The following is a 14,582-nucleotide window of genomic DNA, read 5'->3' on the forward strand; positions in this document are numbered from 1 at the left end:
ACATACAACATTAACACGCATACACAAGAAATAACTTTCATAAAATTGCGAACATAATATAGAATATATTTTCTAAAAGTTCCGTTCAAGTTCCGCCAGAAGCTGCTTAGAATGCTCTTCAATTATGATACCGGAACTTTCATGTTCTTATAACGACTTAAAAATGAGGCTGCTTAGAATTCTATAGACCACCTGCAACCAAGATGATTAAGCTACAAATAGCCTTTTATCAGAACTTTTGGTTACTTGGGTATTTATACCAAATTGGGCTTTGTTCAAGAACGTCCGAAACAAGCCTATTACTAACGACGTTGCTACTGTTGGTAATCTAACAACGTTGTTTGCTCATTGTTGAAAGGTATTGCTTACTTGGATCGCTTTCTGAAGTGCTCGAGATACGTAAGCGACATGCATAGATGACGTAGCATTTGAGGGGACCGATTATTTGGCCGTCCCGCCATGGCGGAGGCATACGAACTAGTGACTTTTTATTTGTTATCGTCTATATTAAACAGTACAGAACAATACTAAACACACTGTATACACAAGTAATGACATTTGTGTGTGGATCGCAGATGAGCTAGCCATAGGCTAAAAATCTCCTTAATAAAGAACTAAAAAAAAAAAAAAAAAATTGTTTGTGGATGGATACATCTTTAGAGTAGTTGCACATATGTCCGACGTGTGGCCAAACAAGGGGTTTTCAGGAGTTGTGACCGGCCGTGTATTAGGAATGGAAAAACACGCTACGAGGAGGATCTTATATTGGTCAAAAATACGTTACGTAATTTATTGATTATCGCTAAGAGAAAACACTCATGAATCATATCAGCCACTTCAAGAAAATTCTTGATAATTCACATTCACTGGATCTACGCTACCACAAATGCAATAGTAACGTGCTTCAAGTCTACTTGAAAACAGCGCAAATCAGAGTTTTAAAATGCAAAAATTGAATGAAAATAAACTTATTTCTTTTGTACGACGTTTACCCTGCCTATACGACAGGAAGGATGCAGGATTTCGTGATACCCTATTAAGAAAAGAGAAATGGCAGGATATAGGTAAAGCTATGAGAATTTCCGGTAAGCACAACTTCTTTCTCATTTCATTTTCACATTTTAATCAATTTTAATCAATATTAACTTCACGATTTAGAGGATGCTGCAAAGCGTAAATGGCGGCAAGTTCGAGAGAGATATATTTACCGTCGAAAGAATCAAATGGCATTTACGAGATTCGATGCGCAGATGTCTTTCCTTGCTGCCAGAGTTCGTAAAATTAAGCCTGTTTCCCCACAAAAAAAAATAGCGTGTCATATTAAATCTTCGCAAAAATGTTCATCAATGACTGCTGCGCATCATTCAAAATGCATTGGATCAAATCCGAAGACTTTGGGTGTGGTTAAGCAGGATGAATCACCAGGGGCCAAGTTCCATTCAGAACAACCGAGTATTCCAGTAACCTCCATCGTAGATAAGGTTGACATTTTTTATCATCGTTTAGCCTACATAACCAAAAACATGCCTCTTAAACATCAGAAAGAATTGTTGTGTGTGATTCTGGAGATTGTTTTACAAAAACGCAAACAATTTCTGTAAAACTAAATGAATTGTGAAGAACCAACACTACTAAACCAACAGAAATCGGTCGACACAATCCGAACCTCCACCATCAGAAAGTCAGAATATAGGGTAGGTGTACCAGCTACGACAAGTGCACCAGATGTGGCACTTTTTCCTATATGCAAAACTAAATTTGATGATGTGATGTCGCTGATAAGCTACGACAAATGAGAAAATAAAAATAAACGCATTATAAAAAGACTGTTTCAGAGATATATACCTATGATTAAATTGGGATCTCAAAACTATTTTTATTTTAACTTTCAGAATTTTAAGAATAGTTCATTGATATGTATTGCCATATTTCAAAGTCAGAAATTTTGAAAATTATAAATTCAAAGTCCTAGAATTTAATGTTGATACCTGTTTCAGAGATTTAATTGATGATTAAATATAAAAAGATTAAATTAAAAAACAGTTACAAAATAAATGGAGTTATCTAAGTCTGGTAATGAATGTAATATGTACTAGTCTACGTTGGTTGACGAAATAAATAAATAAATAAATTAAAAAAAAAAAAATAATGATCTAACATGAGAATTTTCTTAAGTTTGAGAAACTTAAAATCCTCATGAAATCCTTTAAATCAGCGTTGTTATGAAGTAAATATAATTAAATTTAATATTTAAGACGAGGTGGAAATGCATCGAACCTTGACGCCTTTTGATTGAATAGCAGTTCAAGAGTTTCTATTTAACCGTAGTTTAGCAAAACAAAAAAAAAAAACAATAATACAGGCCCCCTGAGACCCCCACCATTAGCATTCCCAATGTCGTATCGCACATGTAAAAAATAATCAAGCAATGAAAATGCTGTCATCAAGTATTCAACTTCCCATACAATTTAATTTATTTTCTTTTTATTATTCATTTTCCTCAATCACTGAATTACAATAGTTTTTCTTCATTCTTTCGTCTAATGTTAATTATCTTATTCATTTCAACTTGATCAACTTCTAACAAACTTCGCGCCTCTCGTTCTTGTATGTATGCATGTATGTATGTATGAATGTCGATAGAATTGCTCTGCTTCTTTCGTCGAGTGTAAACATTTTATTCAAACGGGTCATAATCCGCTGCAACTATTGTAGGTTAATTTCGGTTGTAAAGTCCTCAAACGTTTTAATTCTGATGTAGTTAATTAATGTTATTATTTGTTAAGTTTCAACTGGGTCCTTGTGTTGGGAGTTTTTTTGTTCTGAGTTGGATTCAAACAAGCAAAATCCAGTTTGCTAACAATCATCGATGAACGCCTAGCGCTGTGCCTCAATCAGCGAGTAGTTTTGGACTTATGGTTAGTCAACAATCTTATTCAAGATAGATAGTTGGTCACTTAAGTGTTGGCTGCAATGTATCAGGGTGAACTGAACTTGATCGTGGTTCTGGTAGCGGGAAGATTCTCTTGGTAAATGAAGCACGGAGAAGGTCAGTGGGGGAACTGAAGAGAACGGCTTATCATTTCTACGCGTGTGTTTGTGTGTGTGTGTGATTTTATTGTCTTTGGCTTCAAGTATGCGTAAGAACTCGATCAGTTGTATATTTTTACCAACTAACTGCAATATTTAATTTCAACGGTTACCTACAAACGTGGTATCAAATTTTCTGCTTGAAACAATTCAACGGGAGAATTTTAAGGATGAAAAGGTTAGACTTTTATGCACAATACTAAGGTAACGGTTGTCAGCTTGCTCTGGTCCTAGGCAGAATGATTGGTTTCGGTGTGGGGGTCGGTTAGTAGAAAATGTGTTTTCTCCCTCCCATACGATATATGATAACGATAGACCCCTAAATATGGGTGCGATTTACTCTGTTCCTGTTCTAGTATTCTAGTATTAGAATAGTTTGTATTAGTCCACTTAGTTAGCTTATATATCTGGTCGTTTCAAGTGGGACAGATTGTTCCCATTGGTTGTCGTTCGGTGTGTATGTGTGTGTGAGTGCTTTCATGTCTCAATGGTACGCAGTTTTATAGTTTTAGGAAAGTTTGGAAACACTCGATGGTTGTGTGAAGGTACCATCGAACAAGGTCGTAGTTTAAAAAACATTAAAAAAAAATCGCTCAACTGGCGACGCGATCTACCTATAAAATGAACCAATATGTGTATATTTGTCCCTATGTCTTAATGGCTACAGGTTTGCTTATTATTAGACATAATAATCAACAATGTTATTTTTAGTGAACTGGGACAGCGACAGGGCAGCACCGGCAGAGGCAGAGGAGCTCGGGGAGGACACGGTGCTAGTGGCGGCGGCTGCTGCCGTCACCGTCGAGGTCGTCGACGATGCCAACGATGTAGATGAAGAAGCCGATGGAGAGTTCTTCAGCTGTCCGGACGATGACGTCGACAGGCCGGGATTGGGATTCTGTCCAGCCATGGCTAGTGCTTCGGTGATGTTGCTCGAAATTGTGATCCCATTGGCTTGCTGTTGCTGTTTCAACTGTAGCAAACTGCTGGCCGAACTCGATGGGGAAAACTTCAGCAGTGAATTAGCAGTCAATGATCCGCTGAGACCGGACTTTTTTGCCACTTTAGCCAACAGCGAACAGTTACTGAAGGAAGCCGAATTCTTGACCTTTGTTGTTTTGCTTATGCTCAGCGGAACCGTGCAGGTGGCGTTGAACGAGGCTGACCGCTGTACCGGAACTCCGGCATCTCCCTCTCCTTTGCCGGGGCCCTGTTGCTGTTGCTGCTGCTGCTGCTGCTGCTGCTGGTGCGATTGCTGAGACTGCTGGGACTGGGGTCGGGCCGAACTCGCCGTGGAAACTAGCGACGACGAGGAGGAATAGTTAGAACTAGTGGAAACCGATTTATAAACATCCTTCACCGGCGAGAAGGATGCAATAAAGTAGTTATTCTTGCTCGACATCACGCTGCTCGGGATCGGCGAGGACGAAGCGGTCGACGACATGGAGCAGCCGGCCGAGATCAACCGCTGCTAGGATGTGGACGTCGTTGAGCTGCGCGTCGAGGTGGGCGAATCGGAACCGACGTTGTTGTTGTTGTTATTATTATTGTTGTTGATGCTGTTGCTGTTGCTGGAGGAGGCATTACTCAGCAGTTGTTGATGTGAAGCAACTTCGGACCCGACTCCGGAGGTCGTGGTTGTTGTGCTGCTGCTGTTGCTGCTGATGGTGCTGTCCGGGTAGGTACTGAATTGAGTCTTCGTCGTCTGGAATGAGCGGGAGGATAATCCGTTAAAAAGCAATCATAACATCAATCGACAATCCAATATAATCAACATCAGTTTTACAGTTAATATCGAATCATTCCATGAAACCGTTTAAGTTATATCACCAAATATGAGTTGGGTTACGAATCAAGCAAATGGTTGTTATTTGGAAATGGCTCACATTCCACAAACATGATTTAAGAGAAACTGTATTTACCAAAATGTTACTGACTGGAAAAATGCTTTATCGCGATCCTGTAAAAGATTGAACGAAGCCGTTTTTAATGAACTCTTTTCTCGCAAACATTCCCAAGAGCAAAAGCATCATCATATGGCACTCATTAGAAGCGTTGGGTCCCAAAAGCGAAAAGCTTGGCTAGTTTTATTTTTGTCTGAGGCTGGAAGGTGTCAAAAGCATAAGCATTTATCGATACGTGAAACTGTAAATATTACCTGTATCAATTAGCCGTCATAATACCGAACCTGCAAAATACGTGCAGATGCTTTGTCACAGCAGGACTGTCCTGTTTCCGAGAGGCAAACTTGTTCACAGCATTGACACACATTTTGAAGGATCGGTATTATGACTGTTAAAATCTTACAACAAGAAAAGGGAAGGAGTGGGGAGATTTCGCGATTCTTAAATGTAATCATTGGCAAAGAGTTAAGAAATGTGGTTCACAATTTCGAACTGAAAGCAACTCGTGCACTACTTAAATAGCAGCCCATGTTTTGCCAATAGAAACAATTAAGTGCACCCTAAAACAGCAGTCCCACAAAGAATAGGCTAATGTGCAATTCTCAATACAAAATGTGGAGGCATCATGAATGAGTAAAATTTAAAATATTCTCCTTAAAACAAAGGAAACGATCAATCAAAACGATAAATTGTTCAGCGTTGGTTGAAAACGCTATCTTACATAAAGTTATGGTGTGATAATTTATTAACTATAGAAAGGTCTGAAGAGGATAGGTGCAGAGCGTTAAACTTATTAATTCTAGTTTTGATGTTCGGTAATTTTTTTACGGTTTTGATCTGTAAAATTTAATTTCTACTGAGTGATCTGTAAAATTGCTTTAATTTTCTTCTGTCTGTCAAATAGCTACAAATTTTCGGTAATTCCCATGAAAATATTACTGAAAATTTGCATCTATTTTACCGATGTAGTTTGTAAGCCATGAAATGTCATTTAATCTAATCTGTTCAGTAAAAGTTTTACCGATTTCCAGTGAACAATTTATAAATACTGACGAAAAATGTAAACAATACAGGAGTTCAGTAATTATTACTGAACGCTTCAGTTAAAATCACGCCTGTCAAATCTTCGTCAATTTCGCATGTTAAGCGGTGTAAAATTCAAGTGTAAATAAATTTTAAGAAAATCGTACGCATATTAGCAGAAAAAAAAACTTGTAAACCATTGAAATTGAAGACGTGTCCGCTGAGATTAGATGTGCTTGTGATGTGCTGGCGATCGCTGACTCGTTGGATAAACAGATTGACGAATTGCATTTAATAAAAGATATAAACAAAAAAAAAATATTGTGCATGATTTGAACGGAACAATTCCCTATATTTCACTGTTTTTCAGTAAAAACTATCGAAAGAACTGTAATTTTTGGCAGATGACGACCTTTCTATTTTGACCGATTATTTTGTAATTTTTACCGAACTTCGGTATTGAGTGATGAGCTAGTCGGTATTTTTTGACAGTAGAGTATACATTGCAAGTTTACTGATCGTTCAGTAAACCAAACTTTTACCGAACTGATTACCGAATGTTCAGCTGTTTGAAAGTCAGTAAAATGTTTACCGACAACTGTAAAAACAACTTGGTGTGTAGGCTGAGTATGAAAGCACTGGACTAATCAATCCCTATGCGAGTAAGAGAGGTGACACAGTCGGAAGAAGTGTTAGTTTGTTTACTAAAATGAACCATGCCCATTTTGTTATGGCAAGTTTGCTCCTCGTGTTTATTAGCGAAATTCACATCAAAGATTGATTAATTGCGTAGGAAATCAGTTTGGCACGGCATTTGTGACCAGCATACACCTTCCGGTCGTATGAAACAGGTCAAAAACTGCCCAAATCCACAGATAAAATTTTTTGTTTTGAATTTCTGTATGGCAAAATAGTGAACTTTTCGTGAATATTAACGGCAAAGAACTCACCAACACTGAGAGACCGTGAGTTCCTGCCCACCTGTCATTTCCCATCTCGATTCAATCCATTGCTCTGTGCAGACCGTTTGTACCAAACGGTAAAGGACGAGGCAATGAAAGAGCCAACAAAACATTCAGTCACTCACGAGCAGGCGACGCACACCGCTTGTCTTCGCTCACACAGCGTGTAATTAAGTCATTTTTCCATAGAAAATGTACGCTCAGTCATTCAAAACAAGTATTGGGTTCCATCACGGCAGAATGAACGTGTTGACTGAGCTACTGACTGAGTGCTCGGCTGTCAGTGACTCGTTTACCTCTCAATCATTCAGACTCTCACGAGGTAGTGAATGATGAGGCAGATGGCAGTTCATATTCATATCAAAATGACTCAATGAAGCTGACTGACAATCCACACACCCCTGATGTTATCTGTCAAACTTTCATAGCGAATCAAAACAAACATAGTGTAGTAATAGAATTTCAACTAGAATAGGGTACGTTAATCGTTTGCTTGGGACCAATAGGCTACTAAAGTGGTGAGCCAATTTAAAATCGTTAGTTTCGTATTGATTGTTGGTAATACTATATATCTAGAGTAACATTTGAAATGGGCCTATTTCCAAAACGTAAACAAACCAGAAATAAATTTTATATTTTTCCGCCACTAGGTATTCAATTCATATTTAAGAAAATTGAAGTATTTTAGTCATTTATATTGTTCACAATAACAACAGTAACTGAATCTCAGTATACAAATCCAAAATATGCGAAAAGCTTTCAAAAAATTTATGAAAATCTATAACAATTTAATTTCCTAAATTAATAAGCCTTTTTGTGAATCTTTCAATGAATAGACCCTTTTTTTAAAGCCGTTGTTCTTGTCATCAGCAATGGTACGCCCTTTGCTAAGCCTTTTCGCAACGTCATATAAATTCAAAACAAACCATCGGCCCTACCTCAAGCAGTAGGGCCTAGCTTTTGGTTGAAAATTTTCAATCATCGGCCCTTCTACGTCACTAGGCCTATCAATGAAATGAAATAAATCAAGACCAACAATTGAAATGGCCTTAACTTCATTTTGTAAACAAACCATGTAAGGCCATTTTCTCGCGAACCGACGTCCGCAAAGGCAAACCAACATAATGAACAGGTAGGGAAAATTCTCCTCTACCCGATTGTGGTTTAGGTTTGCGAATGAAGGTTTCGGTTCGCGATAAAATGGTCTTACAAGGTTTTTTTTACAAAATGGAGTTAAGGCCATTTCAATTATTGGTCTTGAAATGAAAGGTTGGCCGTTTAAGCAACAATCAATACGAAACTAACGATTTTAAATTGGCTCACTACTTGACTAGCCTATTGGTCCTAAGCAAACGATTAACGTATCCCATTCTAGTTGAAATTGTAGTGCTACGCAATGTTTGTTTTTATTCGCTATGAAAGTTTGACAGATAAAATGAGGGGTTATTGGTTTTCCTATGTTTCGAGGGGTGAATCGATTAGCTTGGGACCGAACAGAGTACTAGAGCTGAGCCAAAAAGTTGAGCACGTTATTTCGGGAGCTTCTAGTCTTAGAGTTACTTCTATGGTTTTAGCGTGCGGGCGTATTCAGTTATTTTTAATGATTTTTCTCGATAATGCCGAGGGGTGCGACACATCTAAATCTCGATTTTAAATGGTCAAAAAATCTCACAATAGCGAATGAACCTACGAAAAATCTTTTTTCATCTCTTGCATCTAAACCCATCTACTCGCATCGCTCTCCACCTTTTTGCAGAAAATCTTCAAAATCATAATCAATCGTGTTTCTAAGTATTAAGCGCGAGTGCATCTCACAACAGCAAAGCAAAAAAATTCCTGCATCTTAGATAGAGCCGCCCCTCTCGGATTATGCGGAACTTTATTACACGATTAGTAGCTATCAAGCGGTGCTAAAGAATAGTAGCAAAATCCGACTTGTTTACGTTTTTGACATGGGCCCATTTCAAATGTTACTCCATCTTGAGCCAATCGAGTAGCGTGAACTGTCAAAACATGAGCCAAACGAGTATTATCTATCATATAATAAAATGCGAATGGATAATTCTAGATAGAGCTGGAATTAGGCCGTAACAGCTTTTGTAAACAATGACTTCTCTCGATGATTTCTAGAAACTCAAGGCTCGCCCAATCAAATCAATATCACCATCCAGTATGGGAAGTCTTCCCCTACCCGATGCCTGTGATGGTTTGCGTTGGCGCGCCTTGATTTCCTAGAAATCATCGAGAAAAGCCATTGTTTACAAAAGCTGTTAGGCCCTATTTCCAGCTCTATCCATAGGCCAGCATTGGAGTCATTTCCCCTAGTATTACCATGTATGTATTACTAAGCTCGATCGGAATGGTAGACGGATAATGATATATTGCTAGCCAGCTTTGTTCTATACACGGTTGAGGACATAGCGTGATCGGAATCGTGAAAAGACATAACAAAAACATTCACATTAACACACGTGTATCATCTTCGGCTTTACTTCGTGAAGCAGCTTGCCATCAATTTGATCGTTTCCTTCTACCGCTCCGAGAGAGCTGTGTCGTACGCGCTGCTTGTCATGAAAAAAGGAAGAAGTTTATATCATTATTGCATTCCACTTCTGACAAAGCGTTATCGTTCGACTCGTTGATCGTTTGTCATTTTGTCATTTGGAGATATTTTTGCTTCCTTGGTTGCTATCCGCTTTTACTCTCATATAAAAGGCAGAATGCATTCAGTGCACGGATTTTGACAACATCCCCTCTTCATCCTCAAATTTTGACTTTTTCCGGTGGTTTTATTTAGTTCCTATTACTCTGATACAAAATGAAAGGTATACAAGAAGTGGCGTTAGGGACCGTGCTTTGTTCTCTAAAAGTGAGGTTAGCTTTACGAACACTTGATCTATTGTATAATCTGCCCCCCAAAACACAGAACCACACAATCAAACAACATACACACATTGACCCACAGGTTAGGAACAAGATTGACAACTTACAGCCACGCTTGCATTGCTAGTGACAGGATTAGTGTTAGCGCGGTAGGGAGAAGCATGTGAGTTGTAGCTATGCTGATTGTGCTGCTGGTAGTTGCTGGCACTAGTGGCACTGGTAGTAGTAACAACGGAAGTGTCGGCAGAGCTCGCAGCCGCTGCCGCCGCGACCGAGGAGGAGGAAGAGGATGCAGTGGACAGTGATTGATGCGATGATGATTGTTGCTGTTGTTGCTGGGGAGGAAGATGTTCCTGACCTGAGTCACCACCCATCGGGCAGACGTAGTCGCTCCACTCGTCCCCGCCCTTGGAGCTCTTCTTGCGCTTCAGCGAAAACTGCGACTTCTTTGGGGTCTACAATGGAAGGAAAGAGTAAGGCTTTTCAAACAGATGTAGGAATAGGGAAACACTCTACCTTGATTTTGGCAGCCAACGTCAGCGGTTGGAATCCGAGCGTATTCTCTGCGTCTCGTTTCACTTGGATGATGTCTCTTCCCAGGAGTTCCTTGAAATGCGTTGCCAGATGCCTCCGGAGCAGTGTCTTGCTCGGTGGGATGCTAAGCAGTTCGGCTAGCAGTTCGGCGGTGAATTTCACCTCAAACATCATTAGGGCACCGTGGACACCAGTACCCCGCAGGTTCGGTGAGTACTCGGACAAGTCCACCGCCCGGAGCCATTCCATAACCCGATAGCAAGTCCACAACCGAACGTCTTCTTTGGTACCACTGCCCTCATCGGCCATCGATCGTCGAATGAAGCAATCCGGATTCCATTTTTGCTCCCGCAGCAGCTGAATGCCTCGCCGTAAGCTGGCGACATGCACACAGGAAGACACGTGCAAAGTGACTAGATCATCCATAGTAAGCTTGTGCAGCATGCGACCATCCATCCTGGCTGCCATAAAGCTATCCTTGTACTGCGGCAGTCCTACATCCTCCAGCCATCGAATAATCTGCGGAACAAACGAAAGAAACGTTTATCTTCTGTTTTGCACCATCAAAGTATCGTCGAACTTACCCAAGGCGTATCCAGTTTGCCCGCATTCTTGAGCAACACATCCGCATCGACGGTTTCGGTTAGGTCGGCGATCGCCAGCACGATCTTCTTCCTGTGCAGTGGATTCTTCAGGTTCAACTCCTTTTCAATATCCACGGGTGACGCTCGGACCAGTTCGGGCGCTCCACCAACCTTCAGCCATCGTCTAAGCTCTTCCTCGTACATACTGAGTCCCATCTGCTCGAACCACTGGCACAGTACTTCCAGGTCCCACTCCTTAAAAGGCTTATCCGGTCGTCGGAACTCTGAACTCCATCCCAACCTTGCTCCGGCCGTCGCACGGACCCCACCTCGTTTGAACTCTCCCGGGTCGACGTCCTCCAGCGTACCGCTGTTGCTTCGTTTGATCTTACCGAAGATGTTCCTCAAACCTTTCAGATTTTTGTGACTCATCGACGGCGACGGCGAAGGCTGCGGCGTGTAGCTACGTTGACTAGCTTGCCCATCCAGGCGATCGTTCGACAGGGTTTCCGAGTCGGCTGCGTGGATTAAAATTAAACTGAGATTAGTCGCCTGTTTGGGGTGGTTGGTAACGGGTCACTGTTTATACAGAACAGAACATTGGTTAAATAAAAGAGGTAATTTTGCATTAGTTGACGGATCGTTCAGCTCTCGGCAGCGCGGTACAACACGACGTTTGGTAATGTGGATTTGAACTTGCACTGGTTGTATTAGATATGGACGTCGAGATGCAGTGTTAATTATCGTTCCGCGGTATTATGTAACAAACACAACTTGAGGTTTGGAGAATTTTGTTGTTAGCGACAGAGCCAGTCTTGGATGTTTAGGATCTTCCGGTGGCAATCGCTGATGGGTACATTGCAGGGGTGACAGCCAAAGGAGTACAGTACATCGGGATTGGTATGAGCCAAATTCCGGAGTGATTCCAGATTTGGGCGCAGCTCTTTTTGTAAGCAATGATTTCAATGACCGATTTCTCGTGAATAAAATCTAACAAAACAATCAGACAGGGTAGTGATTCCTCTAGCAGTTGGTATATGTAGTTTGTTTGAGTTTTTATTCGCAAGAAATCGGTGATTGAAGCCATTGTTTACAAAAAACAGTTACGCTCAAATCTCAAATCATTCCGGAATTATGAGTAAAATCGAAACAAGCAAGTTAATTTTGACGAACGCAACTTTTGATCATTGAATGGACGAAAATAGATCGGCTTTTATACAGAGGAATTGTGCCACGATTAAGAGCACATTAACCATTTACACAATGGCCTATCTCAAGTCTACTTTTCGGTCTTTGAACCTTGTAAAAGTTGTCTATTGTTGTGATAATAGAGAAATTTTATGACATCAACGACCATCTAAATCATCAAAAGTACCGTTCCGTATCGCCAAATGTGTTAATAGTAACCAAACAACATCAACCGACAAGACAAATGAACACACGCATCAGCATCCGCGCGACCAGCATCCGGCGGACCACAAGAGAAAAAGCAAAACGAAACTATCCAAAACAGCCGCGAAAGCCTCGGGAAAACGGCAGACCAACAAGAATGAAACAAACAGCAAAATTCAAGGCATGGGACATAGAACCTAGATTTGGCACGGAAAATCCACGAATCTCCCCAATCAGCATCGTCTGCAGTGGATCGGCGGAAACGGAGAAAGGCTGTGGCTGCGATTTGGATCGCTGGTGGAACTCTCGATCCAAAATGGGACTGCTGGCGGCGGCCAGCTTTGGAGTGGAATTCGTGGAACTGTCCGCCGGCCCGCCCGGGGGCGGTTCCGTGGTAGCCCTTTCCGAATGGTCCTGCTCGAAATCGATCAATCGATCGGATTTGGATTCGATCATCCCGGAAGGAGCATATGGCTCCACCGAACAGTAGATGTTCTGCGCCGAAGCGGACGTCTGTTTCAGCGATTTTAAATTGGACTGACCAAGCGCAGCGGACAGCGAGAGGGCATTCATCGATGCAGACATATTTACAGCCGCAGGTCGGTTCGGTGGCGCGCCATTGGCACCGGTGACCAGAGTTTTAGCTGAAAGGTAGGAAGCAGAAGCAGATTCTTCAGCTGCTGCCGCTGCTTCGGCTTCAAGGTTGATGGCATTGATATAGGTTTCTAGGGTGGTCAAACAATTACCGAATGCTACGTTGCGCTTCAGGTTGGCGTTGGCGTCGGTGCCGCCGGAACTGCCCGCACTGGAACCACTGGCCGTCGATAGCGTTGTGGCAAAGGCTTGCCGTGGAAGACTGCTGTAGTGTAGGTCCACCCGCTGCCGGTAGGACGCGGGGGGCGTCTGAAATGGGTGAAAGTTGAATTAGTGAAGTTCGGATGCTGGAAGACTCCGTTCCGGGACGGCATACTTTTGGTGTAACGGGACTAGGTGAGGTGGCCGTTTGCTGTTGCGGTAGACTACCGTGGCTACCGTGATGCAGCGGAGACGAGTTGATTGAGTTGCCCGGAGTGGACGTTACCATTCGACCGGTCCGTCGCAGAAGACTAGCTGCAATGCTGTTGCTGTTGTTGTTGTTGTTCAGGGTATTGCTATTGAGGATGCCCCCGTTCAGGTGGTTGCCATTGCTGAGGGGGGTTCCGTTGATCAGACTAGATCGCAGCTCCAGGTTTTCCCGTTCCAAGGCGGCTTGCTGCAGCTTCAGTTCACTCATGGCGGACATTAGCTCCAATTTTTGCGTTTCCAGTGACGATCGGGAGAGCATTTCCTTTGAGAAGGGAAGAGAGAGGATGCAATGGGAATTCATTAGTGCTTACAGCTTCGCTGCTTTGGATCGTTTGATTTTATTTAAATTGAGTTAGTGTAAAAGGAAGAGAGTATTCATGCTGTTAAGTAAAAGTTTGGTGAAATAAAGAACATACATTATGGCAGAAATTTGTTAATATATAATTGATAATTGAGCCATGCAGTTATATTTTTATACATTAGAAGCACCAAATTTTAAGGGATGACACCCGAGTCATCCACCCCCAGGGCCTCTTAGCAGGGATGCCAGGTGTTTTGGCAAATAGTCTTCAACGAGATCGAAAAAGTTTCCTCACGTGTCTTCGAGCATTTCCGGGCCAAATAGTAAAAAAAAAATGAATTTCAGACTCGAACTTCTTCGATTTGCATGAAACTTTGCGTAATTGTTTGTTATGGTCACATTTTGAACATGGAAATTTTGTGTTATTTTGATTGGACTTGCAACCGAAAATGTGTTGACATTTTTTGCCGTGTTTATTTTTCCTGAAAAGTAATTATTTTTCCCTACAACTTTGTGTCACACGTCATTTCGATTGTAACTAATGTTTTCGAGTTATTATTAGTTGGAATATGTGGAATACGCCTTTTTGAAGTTTTTAATTGCAAGATTCAAAATGGCCAAATGTTAGCTCAAATGTGAATTATTGACCCAAAAAAAAAAACAATAATGCAAAATTTCAAGTAAATCGGGAGGGCTTTCAATATAGAGCCATTCCATAGCAAATCGATATAGTGGTTCTTAAAATTTCGTAAAAATTGGTAATTTTGCTCCTTATCGCAAAATATTAGTCCGTTATTTTATCATAAGGGTGACCATTTCCATGCTAGGGTGGTTCAAAAATTGA

The 14,582-nt window shown here is 41.2% G+C and overlaps 2 protein-coding genes across 10 annotated transcripts in view; both read right to left on the reverse strand.

The window, feature by feature from the left end:
* Positions 1-2,547: 2,547 nt before the first annotated feature.
* On the reverse strand, positions 2,548-4,534 carry LOC135701456 (uncharacterized). Its single transcript, XM_065222266.1, has one exon. The coding sequence runs from the start codon at positions 4,532-4,534 to the stop codon at positions 3,770-3,772; it is 765 nt and encodes a 254-aa protein (XP_065078338.1). The 3' UTR covers positions 2,548-3,769.
* Positions 4,535-4,561: 27 nt separating this feature from the next.
* The window catches only part of LOC135701450 (liprin-beta homolog), a 167,536-nt gene continuing 157,515 nt past the window's right edge, over positions 4,562-14,582 (reverse strand). For 5 of the 9 annotated variants that reach the window (XM_065222251.1, XM_065222248.1, XM_065222247.1 and 2 more), the window contains 7 exons: positions 13,343-13,699; positions 13,119-13,275; positions 12,570-13,016; positions 10,981-11,498; positions 10,379-10,915; positions 9,970-10,317; positions 4,562-4,795 (listed from right to left, as the gene is read on the reverse strand). In XM_065222251.1, the coding sequence (XP_065078323.1) occupies positions 4,562-4,795; positions 9,970-10,317; positions 10,379-10,915; positions 10,981-11,498; positions 12,570-13,016; positions 13,119-13,275; positions 13,343-13,699 (2,598 nt within the window). Of the gene's footprint in view, positions 4,796-5,012; positions 5,051-9,969; positions 10,318-10,378; positions 10,916-10,980; positions 11,499-12,569; positions 13,017-13,118; positions 13,276-13,342; positions 13,700-14,582 lie in introns of all 9 variants that reach the window. The other 4 variants (XM_065222253.1, XM_065222255.1, XM_065222254.1 and 1 more) reach the window with 3 other exon arrangements.

The sequence above is a fragment of the Ochlerotatus camptorhynchus genome, unplaced genomic scaffold, assembly GCF_037179485.1.
Source record: "Ochlerotatus camptorhynchus isolate MF236.1 unplaced genomic scaffold, CSIRO-AGI_Acam_v1.1 ptg000162l, whole genome shotgun sequence".
NCBI lineage: Eukaryota > Metazoa > Arthropoda > Insecta > Diptera > Culicidae > Ochlerotatus > Ochlerotatus camptorhynchus.

Coding starts and splice junctions, on each gene's coding strand:
- LOC135701456 (XM_065222266.1), bottom strand. CDS start 4,534: ATGTCGTCGACCGCTTCGTCCTCGCCGATCCCGAGCAGCGTGATGTCG.